This window comes from Eptatretus burgeri, chromosome 8 (genome assembly GCF_056783735.1).
Source record: "Eptatretus burgeri isolate ZD-2024b chromosome 8, Ebu_testis_v1, whole genome shotgun sequence".
In the NCBI taxonomy this organism is placed as follows: domain Eukaryota; kingdom Metazoa; phylum Chordata; class Myxini; order Myxiniformes; family Myxinidae; genus Eptatretus; species Eptatretus burgeri.
The window spans coordinates 70,483,710-70,506,482 of NC_140968.1; the positions used below are offsets into that span (position 1 = coordinate 70,483,710).

General features: G+C 43.7%; 1 protein-coding gene across 4 annotated transcripts in view; it reads right to left on the reverse strand.

Moving 5' to 3' along the window:
• The window catches only part of UBE2Z (ubiquitin conjugating enzyme E2 Z), a 49,207-nt gene that overhangs the window by 16,035 nt on the left and 10,399 nt on the right, over positions 1–22,773 (reverse strand). For all 4 annotated transcript variants that reach the window (XM_085892506.1, XM_085892507.1, XM_085892508.1 and 1 more), the window contains exons 2-5: positions 9,771–9,843; positions 9,146–9,333; positions 1,900–2,011; positions 1,002–1,114 (exon numbers count right to left, since the gene is read on the reverse strand). In XM_085892506.1, the coding sequence (XP_085748632.1) occupies positions 1,002–1,114; positions 1,900–2,011; positions 9,146–9,333; positions 9,771–9,843 (486 nt within the window). The remainder of the gene's footprint in view (positions 1–1,001; positions 1,115–1,899; positions 2,012–9,145; positions 9,334–9,770; positions 9,844–22,773) is intronic.

Consider the following 22,773-nt stretch of genomic DNA (forward strand, 5'->3'; position numbering starts at 1 on the left):
CGGAGGAAATGCAAACAGCGGAGCCGAGGGATAAAATAAATTTAGACAGACAAGGGATGCACAGGTAAGGATGCGGGTTAGGATGAGGGGTTTGGGAGAATGCAAGGGGTGGACAAGATGGACACAGAAGCAAAATTTGGGGGGAGAAAGGGGAGGGGGTGGTCTAACAGGTGTACAAAAGATCACGGTTTTGGATGGGGGCTGATCTGAGATGGCAGTGAACAGCTCGCTGTCTTGAAGACCTGGAGGGAATAATGAGATTGAAAGGTTCTTTCTGATGACTCCAATGCAGTATTTGGTTTTTCATTTGATTTGGAAACAAGGAAGGGGTAATTCTTGTCCATTTCCATGAGAGAGATACAACAGTAAACAACCAATGGGATATTCAGAGATTATGCAACATTAAGCCTTAAGGAAGAAATGACTGATGCTCAATACAGGTGACATCACTTTACACCACAATAACAAAAAGCCACAGACAGCAAATGCAAACCACCAAGAAGTTGCCAGGCTGGACAAGACCATTATAGCACATTTGCCAGACAGTCTAGGTCTGGTCCCATAAGATTTCTACTTATTTAGACCTAAGAAGGACTACCTACATCGGAAATAGTTTGCACAAAATGTCGAAGTCAAACGCACTGTGAAAATGTGGCCGAAATCTAAACGTGCGGTTATTCCATGATTGATTTAGGCTTCTGTGGGAGAAATGTTGAACTTGATGGAAGTTGTGTGGAAAAGCAACACATGCACGGAAGAATACATGCACAAAGTTAACTGGCTGGATCTTTCGAAATAAAGACGTTATGGCACAACGAGCTTTACTTATTGGGCAACCTTCATACATCTCCGTGTGTTGAGCAATATAATTGTTGCAATTCATTCAATACCAGTACAGAAAACTCTTTCCATTGGTTGTCTCGCACGGCACACTTTTTCAAGAATGGAATGGGTAAACTCAACTACTCAAATGCTTGAACCATCATAGAACTAGGCCTTACAGTAAAGACTCTGGGCTGGGAGAGCGCCCCTCAAGCATATCGCAAACAGCGACTCGAATCGCTTCATGCCTGATGCACTCGTTATAGCGTTTGCTGTCTCCTGAATGGCGTTCCTAAAAAAACAAAAACAAACAAATGAAAACAGACCTTACAACTAAACAATAAACAAGTCTCTCAGCATAGATAACCAAACAGATAATGAAGTTCACATCAACGCTGATATTCACACCCAGTGCTAAAAATTCACATTGAGAATTACATTTTAACAATTGGGTAAATTATCATGTTGTTCATCAAAAATATGCAATAATTTGCTTGCCTTGTCAGAACTATTACACCGATCTAAAGCCAGTGATTTGCTGTGATCACAGAGAATAGACGGAATTCACCAAATCGGTGACTTGAAACAGAAAACTGAATCTAATCTGACATGGAAAAGAACAGAAAGTAGTAAATTCCAGAAAAAGTCAAGATTAGGTCAAATTACAAAGAAAACTCAATATATTGTGAGTGCAATTCTCTACAGACTTAATTCCCACCGCATAATCACGAAAAGTAGTACAAATAAATAAACAAATAAATACACCGGCCAGGGTCACCTGCAGATGATTTTAAGTTTTGACTTGAAAATTGTATTTTTTTCAATGCAAGGGCACAAATAAATGCTTCATTTTCCATTGATAACACATAACTGAATTTATTTTTTGAAACAGAATTTAGGATTTAGTTGGAAACGGAAAGGCACTTTTTTGAAACGAAAAAAATAAAAAAATAAAAAATAAAAATCACTGGCTCAACCTGACCGATCCTGTCAGGAATAAAATTGAAATTGATCCTCGATTTAAGAAAATATAAAATTAATTGGGGAGGAGTAACACAGTAAAGATGTAAATAATACCTGCTCAAAGCCTGGCTCATTATGATATGGGTTCTCCGTCATCAACGACTGGATAGAGATCAACACCGAAGAGATGCTTTGTGCAGGGCTCCAGGCTGGACCAGACCATGTCCTGGTAGATGAAACCAAAATTCGGCGGTTTTTCATTCTCAACTTTTAAAGAATAAAATATGAAAAGCCAGTAGAAGATACAATTTAAACTTTTCCATCAAGTTTGATGACACATTTTTGATGTGTCAAATATCAAGTTCTGACAAGGCATTTTTGATGACATAAGAAAAGAATTCAGTCATCATATTCTTTGCCATTCCACAACTACAACGTCAGGGTACAAAAGTTGAATTTAGCAAAGAGCAATTCACAGCACAGAATTCACATTGCAGAAAGTTTGGGCTGTTAGGCCCGAATACCTGAAATCAAAAGCCTATGTACGAATATGTTCACAGGAAGTGAAAAGCAATGGGAAAGAGTGACAGTGCCGAGTCCAAACAACTACAGAAAGAAGCCCCTAAAGGGGGAGAACGTTTTTTTGAAATAAACTTATACAAGATTATGCCTCAGTGTATGCATCACACCTTGATTCACTACAATTTGTACTGGCTTGTTCATACTGTCATGAATTAAATGCTGTCACAATCGTGGCACAGAATAAAAACATAATAGTAGACATCAGTGTAGGTTTACATGAATCCAAGGACATTCAGAGACAATAGGCAAACCAAAATCGTGTGTGGGATTTAAAATTGTGATCCCACCATTATTGATGAATCATGCCTCAATATGAGAATGAGAAAAATCAATCACCCCCACCCTAATCCGATGCCGCCTCCATCCCCTCCCTCCTCCGCAGGTCAAAACCAAAGAATAACGTCTCAAAATATATTTGGTGATGAAATGCAAATTTATATTTTTAAGAGATCAAAATTAATCAAGGGATATCATAAAACGAAGGCACCACTAACTCGCATAGCTGCTCAGCAGGCCAGACTTCAGATCCGTCGGTTCGACCACAGGACTGGTCTGTCTGAGGCTTGCCTGCTGGACAGCTATACTACTTCGTGATGCCTTCATAGTTGAATAAGGATCTTCCAAACTATAACCAATTTTTTGCAATAACGTGGGCTTGCAGAGTACGGAAAACAGGTACAGCTGTGACACAAACAAACACGGAAGTCATTTTTGTGGACAAGTGTAACCCAAGCCTAATCCAGGACATCAAGGAACAATATTTCACAATTGTACATGAATAAACAGTATCACGGTATGAAAACGATGTGTAATACTCTGTGTAAAAGTAAGGGCTTCATGTACAAGATACCAGTGCATTATTCAACTGAAGCACATTGTACTTCCTGTAATAATCAATTTTACACGAATGGCACCTTCACACAATGCAGCTACAATTACTCATCGTTTGGAACTCTTGTCATGTATATATAATTATTTACAATACTCATAGGAAAGTTGATGTGAAAAGTCATCAGAGTATAAGAGATAATTTCAAAGTGCATTGAAGATAAACAAAATGACTCATCTTCACAGACGCAAGAGAGTTCTGAAGCATTTTTCAAAGCAAAACATTTAGACAGAAAGTCAGAAAACTCAAATGGGAAAGGGGGTGGGGGGTTGCTTGGGAAAAGTGTGCAATCTCAAAATTCATTTCCATTTTGAAAGAACTATTTCAGTGAAAGCTTGTGTCGTAATTGTTGAACATGTAGATACATTTTCTTCTATTTTGTTCCAGGAATCAGGAGTTAATCAGTAATCAACACAACATGCCTCATGTGGCTCTCTCTAGAGTCAGTGAATGATATGATAAAGCTTTAGGACAAAGTGAACAGCTGTTGGGGTTGGCGCAGGATAAATAAAAACAATTACGGAGCACTTTTGTTTAGTTCGTGCAATTGTTTATAAACATATATGAAATAAAATGTTTCTTTCAACTGATAAGAGAATTTATCATGGCCCCAAAAAAAAAAAAAAAAAAAAAAAAAAATCAGCATTATCAGCTTTGATTCCAGCTGCAAGTGGGACAGAACATCATTGTGCTGTTTTCTGAGCACTTCGACACTGACAGCACAAATTCTAATCTTACATCCAACGCTGCGTTGCTTCCTTCTTAACCCTCTAGAGCCCACGAAATGTTCTGGGTGAACAAAAAAATAACCCCTGGGGCTCCAGAGGGTTAAAGAGAAGATTTAATTTGTTGAACTTGAGTTGAAGCAGATACATTCCTCATCAAGCTATTTAGAACGCATACCTCTGCCAGGCTGAAGAGTCTACGTTTAGTATCCCAATGATAGTCCGGATCTGCATCCGGATCTGAACCAAAATCTCAGTGGTTTGTTCTTGTCACCTAACTAACTCATCCACCAAGTTTCGTTATAACTCATCTACACCTTTTGAAATACCATGCTACATATCGTTTTTGACTCCATCTCTTAGTGGTGAAGAATCACTTGGAAAAAAAAAAATTATCGTATCCGGATCTGGATCTTCACCAAAATCTAATCATTTAGTCCTTGTCACACACCCAACCTGTCCACCAAGTTTCATCTGAATACGTCCATAACTTTTGAGATATCCTGCTCACAGGCAGAGACTAGGGTGAAAACATAACCTCCGTGCAGGCGTCCACATAATCAGATAAGGTGGGCTAAAGCAGAAAGCGCTGGACAAGAAAGTTGCACCACAGCACGAGGGGACAAGGACTCAGAGGTGCAGACACTTCTATCCAACCATCCATTGGGACCATACTCTTGTGCAGAGCACCAATGCTGCCAAAGCAGTCTCCTGAGATATTGGGCATAATCCTGGATGGGTCGCCACTCCGACGCAAGATACTCCAATGGCTTAATCATCCCAGCAAGCTGGTACTCATTTTGCCGACCTCAGAAGGATGACAGGCTGAGTCAACCCCACCTGGTATTAATTCAATAGCCAGGCTTGAATTCAGGACACTAGGATCCCAAGTCCGCAACTCTAAACATCAAGCCAACACCAGTCATACGCTTCTATCTGGATACATATAACCAGTTTTGAATGACCTGTTTAGTGTTCCCCACTGAACCAAAGGCTCAAGAAGCGACCTCCCCGGCAATGTAGATCAACCTCACAATGCAGATTGACCTCCCGTGTGGCCTCCGGTGTATGCCCGGTCTCGGTTTCTTTCCTCTCAATCCCAACCTTCCCCCTCCTTGATGGGACAGAATCGGCAAAACCCAACAAACTGCTCGGCAAGGCAAGAGCACCAGACTGTGACCCATACGCACATCGATCGGCTTCAACTCCAGGCACCACATAAGCAGCTCCCAGACCCATCAAAAAAGCTGCCAGCCACGGTTTGGTTCTCACTCACATGAAAGTTGATGTATTCGGCACGGTCCTCAATTCCACAAAACTCGGTCTCTCTTGTCCCCAAAAGTCGGAACCTTGCAAGAGGGTGTTCGTAAAAGCACGGGCCTTCCTTCCCGGCAGCACAGGCTCAACAAGTCCCACCAAGCTGCAGGACCAGGCTGCATCACAAACGCATGTTGGACGGCATGGTACCAGGTGCCTCATGCACGTTAGCTGCCGTTTTCAGCTCGGTCCTCACCGCCTTCAAAATTAATGTACGTGACGCAGCCCTTGGTCCCCCTATGTCCCAGGTGAGAGGGAAGTAGCATGAGCAGCAAATCATGTCGCCTCCTTCTATCAGAGTGTGTGTGTGTGTGTGTGTGTGTGTGTGTGTGTGTGTGTGTGTGTGTGTGTGTGTGTGTGTGTGTGTGTGTGTGTGTGTGTGTGTGTGTGTGTGTATGTGTGTGTGCACGCGCGCGGGCACGTACACTGAGGCACTGATGCTCCGCTCCCCCCTCAACACTCCTGTGGAAATTTCTATCGAAATACTGCATATGCAAAACCTATCTTTTTCCCACTGCCAAGACTCGCAATGCATTGCTTTGATAGAATACAGGTGAGTTGGCAAATTGGTACAGGCGACGGCCAAGAGTGGCTCTGAGGGCCAACAAGTGGACTGATTGGAAATGGTTCAAATGTAATTACTAATGGAAATGTGTGTAATAAAATAAGTACCATCTCTTGTGTGTTTGTGGGCATGCTGGCCATAGTGAAGTTGAAGAACACCGTACACTGTATGGCAGATGTAGTGAAAATGGTACGGCAGTCAGGAAGGAAAATTGTGTTGTAAGGTTTGTAGATAGGGGAGTATTGTGATTGCCCATGGGCCCAGTGAACTCTCAGGAAAAAGAGTGGTCTATGGCACGGCCATGCTTTATCCCCAGTTGCTCCAGCAGGTGAATGGAGATAGGAATCCACCGGAGGGGGGGGTGGTCAGGTTCGGTCGGCCACAGATGAGGGAAGACCCCTGGTGGCCCTGAAAAGGCCAAGGAAAGTCAATGGGTAACCCCCTCTGGCAAAGACACAGCGAGGAAGCTGAAGTGGTCTTAGGGAGGGAGGATTGGGGGTGGGGGGGGCAGGATTCCCTCGAGATAGGATTTTGATTGTGCTCCACAGGAATCATGCACAAACAGAACCCAAACCCTGCGTTTTCTACAAGGACACACATCCTTAAAAGGAAATGCTCTGGCTTTGCACAATAAGTAGATAAAAAGGACATAAGAAGGGATAAAAAAAAATTAACCTAAATGATCCACCTTGAAATAAAAGGAAAAACTGATGCTTCAGCCTTACCCTTTGTCAGAGCAAAAGAGAGAACAATGGGGGGAGAGGTTCAAACAGGAAGACCACCATTGTTCTCTCATTTTCTCCAACGAAAGATAAGGCCCAAAACATCACTTTTTCCTTTTATTCAGGATGGATTTTTTCTACTTTCACATCCCTTGCCACCCACACAGATCACTATTTGTGTGCTGAAATTTGTGATTATAATCTTGCTTTTAGATAAAAGTATGTGCAACGTACGTCTCTCTTGATTGCATTTTGGTGACATGAAATGTCAAAGATTCCATTCGGTCATGTGTGCCTCCTATCCTTGCAAGGAAAGACATGGAGCCCATGCAATTGGGTCGGCTAGCGAGAGAGAAATGCTTTGGGCGCTTCACCATCCACGCTGCGGCATGCGTGACACACCCTCTCCATTTGCACCTCGGGTAGAGGAAGAAGCTCCGTCCCATGAGCACAGTTGCCTTTGTATACCAGAGGAACAAGGTGTAGGTATACTAGACGAGCAAGGTGTTTGTACTGCGTTGCTCAGTGACCATGGTAGTGATCGGTTCTGGATCAGCCACGACGCTGCCACGAGGCGTGGGGTGACTTGTATCTTCTTGTGACTCGACCTGGTACCTTCTTGCCTGCTCATTTTCATCTTGCCCGTATTTAGTGTGATTGGATTAAGTGCCACACACACACGCACAAAAGCAAGGATTATTTTATCAACTGTCTGTTTAAATATTGTCTATTTATTCATTGTGTCTTCGTGTTGCGATCATTGTGTCTTCGTGTTGCGATTTCTGTTTATGATCTGTCTTGTGCCCTTATTAAATTGTTTATTCATTCCTCAAGCATGCGTGCATGTCAGTCACTGCCATTCTCTCCCATGCAAACCATTTCAGTCGAATTGATAACCCCTGGAGGATTTTTTGGGATAATTATAACTAGTACGTGCGTGGTCGTACATGCAAAAAAAAAATAATAATAATAAAAAAACTTTCAAACCGCGTGCCAGAAACAACGACCACACAGGCCGTTCCTTTGCTCTCGCATGCCCGTACATTCGTGGCCGTACGTGCAAAAGAAAAAGAAAAAAAAGAATTGTGACGTCAATCTTGACGTCATTGCACCGTGTCCTGTCATTGGTTTGGTAAATAAATGGCCATAACTTGGGAACCGCTGTCCGATTAATATCAAACCTTGAAAAGGCACAACCACAGGGCCCCAGCAATATACCTGGCAAGTTTCAATGAGATCGGACCAGCGGTTGTCAAGAAACAGCGGTCGCAAACACACAGACAGACACACACACAGAGATTGCTGGAATTATAGATAGATGACAACAAAGTTTAGACATGCTCGTAAAATCGTAAAGCACCCACCACCACTCCAAGTATTTCCTGCCAAATATGGCTTTAAGCCGGCCATCTTTGAAGCAAACGACCTCAGAGTATGCAATTGACGCTCAGCGTCATTTGCAGTTTTGGGTATGGGCTATCCACGTAATCTATGCCTATTACGTGAAGTTATCGTGCGTGCGTGTGCATATGTGCGTATGCATGCATGCGTGATGTGTATGTCATTGGTTAGTCTCACCATATGCGGGTTTCAGAAGGTGGAACAGAGTCCTGCCAGGACACAAAGTATCCACTTCCGTTAGCGTGTGTGTGTGTGTGTGTGTGTGTGTGTGTGTGTGTGTGTGTGTGTGTGTGTGTGTGTGTGTGTGTGTGTGTGTGTGTGTGTATAATATGTACAATATGTCATGTACAAGTATCCCCTTCAGTTTGGGTAAGGGATTACAATTCATAAACCAAGGTGTGAAGTTTTCTTGTTCTCAAAGTTTTGTTGGAGGGCTCTTTTCAGGATCGTCACAGAGTTCTTGACAACATCCAACTTTAGTTTGGTTGTAGTAATATTCCCAGGGATGATTTTTAAGATCTCTGTAAGGTTCTTCTTTATCGTTTCTGTTGCTCCAATTATCACTGGAACAATTTTTGCATTCTTCAGCTTCAAAGATCTTTTGATTTCATTTTTCACATACTGGTATTTGGATATTTTCTTGATTTCTGCCTCGTTTAGGTCAAAATGGCTGGGTAATGACACCTCAATTAGCAGTGCCTTTTTTTCTTTTTTGTATCCGAGTACTATATCCAGTCGCAATGCTTCGTTTTCTTTGTTCATGCTCGATGGGATAATCATGTCGTACGTGAGCGTTACTTTCTTCGTTTTCAATTATTGCTTTTAGTTCGTGTTTCCATGAGTTTTCTGGAAATGGGATATTAACATTTTTGCAGATATGCCAGTGGATTACTCTACATACATTGTTGTGCCTTTGTGTTTCAGCGGTATGTGTATGTGCATGTGTGTGTATGTGCATGCGCTTTAAAATCTGTACAATTCCTGTCCGTTAGTCTTCCTACCCTTCAATCAATTTCCTCCTGTCATAATCCTCCACCCAACCCTCACACCCCAAACCCTAACCCTCTCCCCCCCAAAAAAAGAATTGTTGAGTAAGTAAATAAATAGTAATTCTTATGAGGTAACACAAATGGAAGTTCTAGTCATCCTGGAAGCTTACCCAAGTATGCTGAGGCAAACTTTGCCATTACGATAGAAATTGGGGTTAAACCGGACAGTATTCCCTCCAGTTGTCAGAAGCTTGACCCTTGGGGGTTTTATGGGATAATCAGGAGGACAGCGAATGAGAAAGAGAAAAAACCCTCCTTCATATGGTGTTTCGAAAGGTCCAGTGATAAGCGCATGAATCTGGAAAACAAAACCCAAACCGAGGGTGCATGTATGTTTATCAGCATGTGAGAAAGAATGTCTTGTTTTTCCTAAAAGATATTTCAACATTTTGATTGTTCGGTTTATACAATATTTTTCTTTTTAACTAAAAAAAATATTTGACTGCAGCATGATACAACAATGGCTCAACAAAGAGTGGTAAATTGTAGAAGCGACATATGCCTTACGTGTGAATCAGAGGAAAACTTTTAAAAGTGAAACAAAGTGAATCAAATAAATGAATAAAAATTTTAAAAGTACAGGTTAATCAAATCCTCTTCCCTGAGGACAAAAATCAGGCAAGGAGGCAGATAATCAAACAGCAGGTGAGCAAATAAATACAAAGTGACCATGCAAACAAGACGGGGGGGGGGGGGGAATAGGATAAAAGAAAGATTACAGCCATTTCCACTCACCTTGGTCATATCTTCAGAATCTGGGACAACAAACATGCCTGGTGGTGGCTCCCTGTATATACTCATAATGTCCCTGTTGGGTTGGGAAGAGAAGGAATCGTTCAATTAAATCAAAACAATGGACTGAGAAGCAGACACATTAGAAATGGAAACATTTATGAGGATGCACATATTTCCTTCTAAAGTACACAAAGAAAAACTTGATATTTTAACTAATATATCGAACCTCTCTCAAAAACATCAACATTAATGGACAAAAACATTTATCCAGACTGTAGCAATGCAGTTCGAGCGTGCTGAGAAGCAGAGTTTATGACTCCAAGTTGAGAAAGCCAATGAGAAAGCGAGCTAAGTTGAGAAAGCGAGCTAAGCTTACCCTTCCCCCGAGCTAGTGGTATCCTGTGCCCGGGCAGGGGATCTTCTACCCCCTGCCCGGGAATCTGTTCACCCGAAAGCGAGGCTTGCTTTTTCCTTTTATCTCGCGCAGCACCAGCGTGGAAACTCGCAACCTGCGCACCAGCGCGGCAATTCAGCCACGCACCTTTGGCGTGACGTCATGGCAGCTGTTCGCGTCCCTCGTCCCTCTTGGACGGTAGCATCCGGCAGGGATTCACCCTCCTGCCGGATTCCAACCATACACGGAGCCATGACGTCACCCGGCGCATAAAAAACCAAGCCTCGCGTTTCGAGGGGTTCCCGACGCGAACACATGTGCTCTGCCCATTGGAGCTTAACACAAGTTCGCGTGGAGAACCCGTCCGGTCCAAATCCGAAATCCTGACTAACCTTTGTCCGTCCGCGGGATCGGCAAATACACCGCGTGCGTTTCCGGACCGGGCTTCACCTGCGCAGCCGCGCACGTGGCGGTCTCGTGCGAAGCATGGCCCGAACCTCGCGCTCGCTGCTGGGCAAACCCAGCGCGGTCCCCAAAACAGCTACGGCCACGACTCGGCCCGTCCCTCACATGTCGCCGTTGTTGTCTCCATTCCCTCCACGCACTCAAACTCCCGCATGTCACGAGACTAACACACCTCACCATTTCACTCACTCTTGGAGATGCGGCTGCGTGCTCCCGCATGCCCACCGTCATCTCCCTCACATACCGCGACCTCACACACGCTGTCCCTCTCACACACCGTGTGCTGGGAGGCACGCACTTCGGCACACTCGTGACCACACCACTCACACACGGGGGCGCACTCACACCTTGCACCACACACACCGGGACAACCACACTGGGGATTCGTGTCCCCACAAGGGTTCCCGGGGCCTCTATACCCCCCAAGCTCTCCGTGCACCCGTCCACAGCACTCGCCCCCTCGACCTCGCAAAGCTCGACCGGACCCACCTGGTCGTGATCAACTTCAAGGGAGAATAGCGTCTCCCTCTGTTCCCGAAGGAGGCTATCCAGCTGCTCACACCGGGTCCCCACACGTTCTGCCAGCTCGCCCCCATTATCCTCCACTACCTCAATGTGTGTGTGCTCGTCCCCAACCCCGTCCTTATCATGCAGTCTCTTCTCTATTTTTTTCTGTTTCTTTCTGGCTCCTTTTTCCTTCCCGTCCAAGTCGTTCTTCCTCTCTGAGCTTTTTGAGTTGTTCGTTCTCTTTCCGGAGTTTTTCAATCTCCGTGGACTCAAATTTTGCTCTCCCCTCGAGCTGGTTAATTTCAAACTCGTATAGTTTTTGTTTTCTCTCCCACTGTTCCTCCTGCTCTTCATTTTCCAATCTCATTGTTTCTTTCAATTGGCTCATTTCCTTCCTGTGTTTCATTCGCTGTTCTCTCACTACTCTTCCTTGTTTCCTCTCCTGTCCTTCCTTCTCCAGTTTCATGGTTTGCTTCAATTGGTTAGTCTCCTTTTTGTGTTTCATTCGCTGTTCTCTCATTACTCTTCCTTGTTTCCTCTCCTGTCCTTCCTTCTCCAGTTTCGTGGTTCTCTTCATTTGGTTAATTTACTTTTTGTGTTTCATTCGCTGTTCTTTGTCTATCTCCTCGCACTCCAGCCTCGCCTTTTCTTCCAATTGGTCAACCTCGGCTTCATGTTCTTTTTGTTTTCTATCCCATTGTTCCTCTCGTTCTTTCCAATCCAATCTCGTTGTGTCCTTGAATCTCCTGATTTCTCCTTCCTGCTTCATTCGTTCTTCCTTCATTACTCTTTCCTGCATCTCATTCTGCAATCTTGTTATTTCTTTCAGTTGGCTGACTTCCTTCTCCTGTCTCAATCTTTGTTCTTTCAGTACTCTTTCTTGTTCCTCATTCTTTAATCTGGCCTTCGCTTCAAGCTGTTCGATCTGTACAGTGTGGTTCCTTAACGTTTCATTCTCTGCTGTTGTTCTTTCTTCTCTCACCATCCTCAACTCGTTTTATAATTCCATCTCTTTGTTTTGGTATTTCTGGAACTCAGAAGCTTTCTCTTCTAATTCCTTTCTCATCTCCTCACCCGCCGACCTTGCTTTGGCTTCTAACTGTTTGATTTGCACAGTGTGGTTCCTTAACGTTTCATTCTCCGTTCTCTTTCTTTCCTCTCTTAACATCCTCAGCTCGTTTTGTAGTTTCTGTGACTCAGAAGCTTTTTTTTCTAATTTTTTTCTCATCTCCGCATACTCTGACCTTGCTTTGACTTCTAACTGTTCTTCCGTCTTGCCCTTGTGGTTTTATACCCGTCTTCCCAGTTCCTCTGTCTCCGTTTTTACCTCCCGTTCCAGTTATCAACTCTCTTCGTCATGTCTTGAAGTCTTTTCTCACATTCCACCGTTATGACCTTCAATCCCTCCTTTGTCTCCTCCTGGCTTTCTTTTAATTTTTCTATTGCCTTCTTTACCTCGTGTCTCGTCTTACACGTCTCCCGAATTATTTTCTCACCTGCCCCCACCGCGGGCCTGACAGCCGTTGCACTCCCCCCAGCTCGTTCGCCCCAGTGCATGGCGTCGCCATTTTTTCGCCCGCGGTCCGCGTTTCGCTGCTCACCAATGCCATCATGCCTGCTTGCAGGCCACGGCCTATTTGCTGCATCTCACCCCGCCGTATTTGCACATTATTGTCCATTTTGTTTTTTATGTCATCCATTTTATTTTCCATTTTGTTTGTGTTTGTATCCATTTTGTTTTGTACATTCGCATTCATTTGTTGCGCATCCGTATTCATCTTTGCCAGCATGGCGAATAGCTGGGCCATGTCGAGTGCACTCGCCTGAGCTGATTCGGCGAGGATCGGGGGGTTTTGGTGGAGAGGGGGAGGGGAGGTGTCAGACGCCGCGGCCGCCGCCGCGCCCATTTCGGGCTCTGGGTTCAGTTGGGGGAGTTCGTGTTCCTGCACAACCAACATTTCCTGCTCGGGGTCTCAATCCTGAACCATGGATTCTAACACTCCCACATCCATTTCTAATACCCCCAGCACCCGCTCGCCTTGAGACTCCATCTTGTTTCTCGTAAGAGATTAAAATTTAGCCTGCTCGTAATTTGGAAGGAATCGGGGGTCGCTCGTCGCACCCCTGAACCGATTCCTGTAAATTTAGTTGGAGACCGAGGTGGATTTGAATCCCACACTCCTGTACACCAGTGTTACGAATTCGCGCCCGCCGGCATGCGAACGGCCACGTAACTCGAATCGCGGCACGTCGCCCACCGGACGGACAATTCTGTCATGACCCTCTCGGAACAACGCCGGGAGCTCGTCATGGGTGGGCCTTTCGACCTCACCACAATCGTGCCAATCGGCCACCCGCGTAGGGTAAGGTTGTTCGCCAAACTCGACCTACCTAAGTACCCACGCGGATGGTTAACCGGGTGATCGTACCTCGCCACAGGTCGACTACGGACACGAGCCGCTTGGGCGGCCCGTTCCGTACTATCGGGATAACCGAGCAGTATTATCGTCGACCCGGACGGTTCAGATTAATTACCGGGATGTTGAACCCACTACGAACCCCTTACGTGATGCAAGATGGAGATTCAAATCGAGAAAAGACGAAGCGAAACGGGCACAGTTCAACAAGCAAGCATTTTATTCACGTGACACACGGAAAGCACGTATTTACAGCCATACAGAATACACAAAAAGCAAAGGCAAGAAGAACAGTTGACACCGACCTAACGCGTACACACGGCAACACTTACACAGTTTTACTTCACAGATGGCGCAAACACACATTTACACAAAAGCAAAAGAAGGAAGCCACCCTCACAGAGAAGAAGCCACCCTCACAGACCTCACAGACAGGCCCGTAGGCCAAATGTGCGCGGGACCTAGAGGAGCGGCCAGGTCTGCGAGACCGGGGAGGTCTTACCCGCGTCCTCGTGACGCGTTGGCGGGCAAGCCCCAAAATGTCCGCATCGCTGTGCCCCGACTCCGTGCCCCTGGCGTGCTCGTTGGCACCACATTTGGGGTGGGGGAGGAACGGGGCCCCCTTTGCACTATCTCAGCGCGGGGGAAGGGGAAATTGTTGATGCCCTGTGGGAGGGGAGTGGCTGGCTGGCTTGGGTCCCGCGACGAGACGAGCGATCCCCCACACCGCAACGTCGTCGCCGACCGCCGTCCTCCTTGCCTCGGACCCGAGCTCCCATGCCCCGACCGCCGCCTGCAGCTCCACCGCGCGCACTCCACTTCTTCCAGCTCAACTCTCAACTCCGCTCCCCAACGCTCAACGCTTCACGCTCCTCGCTCCACGCTTAACTCACACTACAGAGAGTCGCCTTGCGCTCGTACCTTTATAGCTCTCAGGAGGCGCCGATATGCAAATTTCCGGATCAGAACGCGATTGGAGGCGGGGCTACACCGCCCCCCTCCCCCGGTCAGCCATTGGTCGGGCAAAAATGGGCGTGAACCTCCCCTGATCCTAAAATTTGCAGAGACGGACATAGACGGAATTCACCGACACTCGAATGGAGGCGGGGCCAAGCCGCCTCGCGCTTGCCCAGTGGATGGAGGAGAAGTGGGCGTGAAGCATTCCTGATCCGCGGGTCGAAGCGTTCGGCCTCCACTGCCGAACGGCTCCGGGAATACGACGTTTGGTGTTGACTGGTGGTGTTTGGGACTGGCCGTAGAAGCGATGATGTGGGATGAAGTTGTGAAGGTAAAGGCGAAGGTGGTGGTGTTTGCGAATGGTTGTAGAAGCGATGATGTGGTAGCGTAGGTGGTGGAGGTGGCATCGTTGTAGTGTGGTTGGTGCTGTGGTGGGGATGGCGTGGTTGTTGAGAAGCTGTTTATTTGAAATACCTCCAGTGCAGGTTGTTTGAAATAGTGCAGATAGAACCCCTCCTTGTGTGGAGTGGGAAGACACTGGGGTGCGTTGCGATGTTTTTATAGTTAGATTAATAAATCATTATATCCCAACCACGACGACCCACGGTACCCTCTGCCTGCTCGCACCCACATCTCGCTTGCTGCTCTCGCATGGGCTGAACAAGCGCGTGTTCACCGATTCGCCTCACCGACGACTCGCTTTCTGAGGCAGAATCTTTGTGTAGTACCTTTTTGGCGAGTCCGGACACGCGGAGTGGGCGGGCTTCCCGGTATGGCCGAAACTCCAACCAGAAAGGGCGGCCCCATGGAAGCCCTGTCGAATCAGGGCGAACAGTGACGTCGGCTTTACCAAGGCCCCTCCCGCTGAGGGAGATCAAAATTACGACACCATTCGTTCAGAGTAGTCTGGTGAGCTGGAAAGTGAGTCGTCTTGAGCGGAGCGTTGGAGTGAGGAAGTTCGTTGGCTGATAGCGAAAGAAAGGAGGAATGTCGTGGAGTGGTTGCGCTCTTTGGGGGTCATTCGTTTCGAGTGTGAGAGAGCTGGGAAGACCTCTACCCGACCTTGACCGGGTCTCTCGTAGGGTCCTGTCTACAGCCCTGATCCCCACCTCGGACTCCGCTCTACTCGACTCAGGCTCCTTCGCAGACACGGTCTCCATGCAGGCGGCCGTGGAACGAGCCGCACAACCATTGGCAGGTGCCGCACCACGGAGCATCCCTTCCCTCCAACGTTCAGGTACCCGAAAGAACTGCGATCTCAGCTCACCTCCCTCTCTGGCTGCAAAAGGTCATTGGCCATACATATGGGTTTATTTCCGTCTGAGTGTGCATCTGAGTGTGTGGCGCCGTCTTTAAGTAGAATTGCATGTGTTTTTATTTGATGTCCTTCTTTTGTAAGTGATTGAAAAGAAATTATTGAAGAAATGTTCCCAGTTCGTTTCTGTCTTTTCCTTCATTGGTCCAGCATAGTTCAGATCTGAGTTTTAGCTGGGTCTTTATTCCCGATATTCTGTTCATTCTCGCCGGTATGTCCTTGGTAGTTCCACTCGGCTGCATCCGATCCGGAAAGGTGGTTGGTAGTTGGGAGAGTGATCCGGATCGGGCAAGGCGTATCGAGGGCGTGGTTCCCCGGGAGTCGAAACCACGTGGTTAATTCGGTAAATTGGTTCGAGACAAAAAGACCCTACGCTACGCGGTGGAGGTATTGGTGTCCACGGTCAGTTAAGCGACCCGCAAAGTCACGGAATTGTCCGTGACTGATGGCCTACAATTCCGGGAGTCTGGTGGGAGACGACGTAACTCCCCCACCTCACGGTCGTTTTCGCCACCGGTTCCCGGCCTGCAACAACATATACGTGTATATATATATATATATATATGTAGATATATATATATATAAAGTCTATATATATATATATATATATATATATATATATATATATATATATATATATATATATATATATATATATATATATATATATCGGGTATATATATATATATATAAATATATAACGGGTATATATATATATATATAATCGGGTATATATATCGGGTATATATATATATATATATATCGGGTATATATATATATATATATATATATATATATATATCGGGTATATATATATATATATATATATATATATATATATATATATATATATCGGGTATATATATATATATATATATATATATATATATATATATATATATATATATCGGGTATATATATATATATATATATATATATATATATATATATATATATATATATATATATATATATACACGTATATGTTGTTGCAGGCCGGGAACCGGTGGCGAAAACGACCGTGAGGTGGGGGAGTTACGTCGTCTCCCACCAGACTCCCGGAATTGTAGGCCATCGCTCACGGACAATTCCGTGACTTTGCGGGTCGCTTAACCGACCGTGGACACCAATACCTCCACCGCGTAGCATAGGGTCTTTTTGTCTCGAACCAATTTACCGAATTAACCACGTGGTTTCGACTCCCGGGGAACCACGCCCTCGATACGCCTTGCCCGATCCGGATCACTCTCCAAACTACCAACTCTACCAACCACCTTTCCGGATCGGATGCAGCCGAGTGGAACTACCAAGGACATACCGGCGAGAATGAACAGAATATCGGGAATAAAGACCCAGCTAAAACTCGGATCCGAACTATGCTGGACCAACGTATATATATATATATATATATATATATATATATATATATATATATATATATATATATATATATATATATATATATATATATATATATATATATATATATATATATATATATATATATATATATATACATATATATACATATATATATAGACTGAACAAAAATATAAACGCACCAAGCGCAAAAATATAAACGCACCAAGCGATTGTTACAATTTTACCTCAAACTCATTAATACGAAATCTTCACAACAATTTGGTTATTGAATCCATGACAATTGAGCATTAAATTTCAAAGAGTTCCTTGAGAATTCTGGCGACAGTCTTTGCGCTACAACAGCCGACACAACCGAGGTGTCACTGTCAGAGTTCACACAGTCAGTAGCGGGTGTGTCCACCGTTGGCGTCGCGCAGAGCGGTGCATCTCCGGCACATGGACATCACCAGATTATCGATGGTGGCCTGAGGGATGTTTTCCCATTCCTCCTGGAGAGCCACACGGAGCTGGCGGACGTTCTCTGGGACTGCGTAACGTTGTCGTACGCGTCGATCAAGAACGTCCCAAAGGTGCTCGATGGGCGACATGTCGGGAGAATATGGAGGCCAGTCGAGGACATCAATGTCCTCCTCACCGAGGAAGTCCCTGCAGATCCTGGCAACATGGGGGCGAGCATTGTCGTGCTGAAACGTCACATGGTGAAGGCGCACAAACGGCACGACGATGGGTCTGAGTATCTCGTCCCTGTACCGCTGCCCTTTCAAGTTGCCTTCAATGAAATGAAGCCGAGTGCGCTCTCCATGGCATATGCCTGCCCACACCATTACACTGGCACCACCGTGTGACACCCAACGAAGGACATTGGCGTCAGTGTAGCGCTCCCCAGCCCGACGCCAGACGCGGAGTCTGCCATCAGCCCGATACAGCTGGAACCGCGACTCATCGGTGAACAGCACTCTCCTCCATCGTGCGAGGGTCCAGCGCAAGTGAACATTGGCCCAGTTCAGTCGGGTCTGACGCCGGACTGCAGTGAGGTCGAGTCCCCGGTGTGGTCGGCGGGCTCGGAGGTTGGCCTCCCTCAAGCGGTTACGCACCGTCTGGGCTGAAATGCGCCTGTTATGCAGCCCGACAGTCTCATCGGCAGTCCTCGTGGCCGGTCGGAGTCGATCCCGGAGATGTTGCAGCCTCATGTGACGATCCTGACCAGCGGTGGTCACACGTGGTCGCCGGGCATGTGGGCGGTTCACGGTGCTACCAGTCTCTCTGAGGCGCGTTCTCAGGCGGCTACTGGTGGAGTGGTGGACATTGAAGTGTGCTGCAACGGCCCGTACTGACGTCCCAGCATTCAGCATACCAATGGCGCGCTCCCTCAAGATTTGTGACATCTGTGGCATGTTGACATTTGGCACCAGTCCACATTTTGGGGAGGCCTTTTATAGGGCAAGCTATAGGGAGTGTTTGTGTCCTGGTCACGCTCACTGACCATCACTCTGTCAAGCCCCATGGTGCTCATGGGAAGGATTACTCAACGTGTGAGTCCACACACCCAGAGTGGTCAATTTCAATGGGAACATCTGTCTTGAGCAAAACAAAGGAACCATTGCTCAAACATATCATCGGTTTGACCATTTTCCCATAATGGCAATCTTGACTTAGATATTTAGGTTGGTGCGTTTATATTTTTGTTCAGTATATATATATATATATATATATATATATATATATATATATATATATATATATATATATATATATATATATATGAGGTGTGCTCAAAAAGTATCCGACCTTTGTTCATAAAAAAATACTTGTATCCAGATACTACAAACTTACACGAATCTCCTTCTGCCACTGTCGGAAGCAACGCTGGAACGCCTCTTTTGGGATGGCACGCAGCTGGTCCGTTGCATTCCGCATGATGTCTTCTCTGGACTGAAATCTGGTCCCTTTCAGGGGCATTTTCAGCTTGGGGAAAAGCCAGAAGTCACATGGAGCCATGTCGGGAGAGTAGGGAGCCTGACGAAGCACAGGTGTGTTGTGTTTGGCCAGGAAATTCTGTATCAAATGTGAAGAATGGGCGGATGCATTATCGTGATGGAGCTGCCAATTGACCGCTGCCCACAGGTCCGGCCGTTTGCATCGCACAGCGTCAAGAAGGCAACGCAGTACCTCTTGGTAGTACTCTTGTGATGTTGTGCCGTGTGGTGCGTACTTGTGATGAACCACGCCACTGGAGTCAAAGAAGACGGTCAGCATGACTTTGACATTGCTGCGGACCTTCTTTGCTTTTTTTGGCCTCGGGGATTTGGATGCTTCCATTGTGATGGCTGGAACTTGGTTTCTGGGTCGTACCCATACACCCAGGTCTCATCGCCAGTGATCACTGTTTTGAAGAAGTTGGGATCGCTGTTCACAGTCTCCCGAATGTCCTGTGCAATCTCCAAATGGAGTTGCTTCTGCTCGATCGTTAGCAGCTTTGGCACAAATTTCGCTGAGATTCTCCTTAAGCCCAAATCCTCAGTCACAATGGAATGAACGGATCCAATGCTGACACTCGCCTCGTCTGCAAGTTCTCTGATCGTGATTCGACGAACCTGCATCAGCAGCGTCCTCACTTGGTCAATGACAATCTCATTTTGGGATGTTGAGGGCCTACCAGAACGTGCTTCACTTTCCACTGATGTGCGACCATCTTTGAAGCAGTTGTACCACTCTTATATCTGTGTGGTGCCCATTGCTTCATTCCCGAAGGCCTGTTGAATCTTGCGGATCGTTTCCACTTGGGAATCGCCAAGCTTTACACAAAATTTGATGCAGTAGCGTTGTTCAAGTTTTTCCGCCATTTTGTCAAAAACAAAAATCCGACGGCGCTCACTTACACTTCCTCACTCATCGGTGGTCTGTCGGCAACTGACAGCTTCGGCAGGCGGGAAAATATTCACACATATGAATTAGGATCGCCTACATATGTGCACCAAACCACGCCTCCCTAGCTTCATTTGTTTACGCACAAAAAATTAAGGTTGGATACTTTTTGAACACACCTCGTGTATATATATATATATACATAAATATATATATATATATATATACATAAATATATATATATACATAAATATATATATATATATACATAAATATATATATATATATACATAAATATATATATATATATACATAAATATATATATATATATATATATATATATACATAAATATATATATATATATATACATAAATATATATATATATATACATAAATATATATATATATATATACATAAATATATATATATATATATACATAAATATATATATATATATATATATATATATATATATAAATATATATATATACATAAATATATATATATATATATATATACATAAATATATATATATATATATATACATAAATATATATATATATATATATACATAAATATATATATATATATATATACATAAATATATATATATATATATATATACATAAATATATATATATACATAAATATATATATATATATATATATATATATATATATATATATATATACATAAATATATATATACATAAATATATATATATATATATACACATAAATATATATATATATATATATATACATAAATATATACATAAATATATATATATATATATATATATATACACATAAATATATACATAAATATATATATATATATATATATATATATATACATAAATATATATATATATATATACATAAATACACATAAATATATATATAAATATATATATATATATATACATAAATATATACATAAATATATATATATATACATAAATATATACATATATATATATACATATATATACATAAATATATACATAAATATATACATATATATATATACATATATACATACATAAATATATATACATATATACATAAATATATACATAAATATATATATATATATATCATCTTCTTTTGGCTGCTCCCGTTAGAGGTCGCCACAGCGGATCATCAATATGATCCGCATAGTGATTTGGCACACGTTTTACATCGGATGCCCTTCCTGACGCAACCCTGGTCGCCTCTTGCAACACAGGGATCTGGTACACCTATTTTAACCGGGGTATACACCGGCCCAGTACACTGGTACTCATTTCGCCAACCTCGGAAGGATGACATGCTGAGTTAACCCCCTGGTGTATTAATTCAGTGGCCCAACGGGGCTTGAACTCAGGACCTTTTGGATCCCAAGCCGCTGCCCTAACCACTGCGCCAACACCAGGCTTCATATATAGATAGATAGATAGATAGATAGATAGATAGATAGATAGATAGATAGATAGATAGATATATATATATATATATACATATATATATAGATATAGATATATATATATACATATATATATAGATATAGATATATATATATATATATATATATATATATATATATATATATAGATATATATATATATATATATATATATATATATATATATATATATATATATATATAATGCCCCGACATTCGTGGACCGTGACATTTGCAGCATTTTTCAGGAATGTTTCTTCCGCAAATAGCGGGGTCCAACAGTACATCACGATATCTCAAAAAGTTGTGGACGGATTCAGACGAAACCTGGTGGACGAGTTGGTTAGGTGACAAAAACAAGACAATTTTAGTTCAGGTCCGAATCCAGATCTGGCCTATCAGTGGAATACAAAACAAACTAATCAGATTGGCGGAGGTATTAACTCTTCCGAGTGCCTTTCTTGTTTATTGCCATCTCAAGTTTTTTTTTTGTTAAAGTCATCATTACATATTTTGTAGGTCTTGGCAGCTCCACTCTGTAAGCCTGCCTCTTTCAAAAAAGTTAGAAGGATAACATTTTTCATATAAACACATTATTACTTGCATGGTCAATAACAACAACAAGCCGGTAGGCGACGAGGGATTCGCGAGGACCGAAGCGCTGGATACGATACTTTTCATTCTGACCGATCCACCGACGAAGATTCATTGCCAAGACGTATTGGTTCACATACAATTGTTCCTCTGCCTGGCAAGATTTTTCCTATTGCGTATTTTGCCAACTGGCACTCCTCATAAAAAATGACGGTAAATAGACACCCTATTTTTGAAGGACTACCATTTGAAAAATAATCGGTTTGCTGGTTTGTGCTGTAGAACCTCGTGTTGTGCGCGCGCACGCACGCACGCACGCACACACGGAAAAACCGATAAACTTCTCTCAACGCTCTTGTTTGACCATACCTCCTGAGCCACACAATATTTTTCATAAGCCACGCCCACTTTCATACCCCACTCCCACTTTAAATAATAAATAATTGGAGGTGGTGTGTGGGTCTTGGTCGTTTTTTGGGAAACAAATAAATAATTAAAGGTGGTGTGTGGATCATGGAATAGTCAACGTAAAATAAATAAATAATTGGAGGCAGAGTGTGGGTCGGAGAATTGTTTTCGGTAAATAAATAAATAAATGGAGGTGGTGTGTGGATCGTGGAATCGTTTTCGGGAAATAAATAAATAATTGAAGGTGG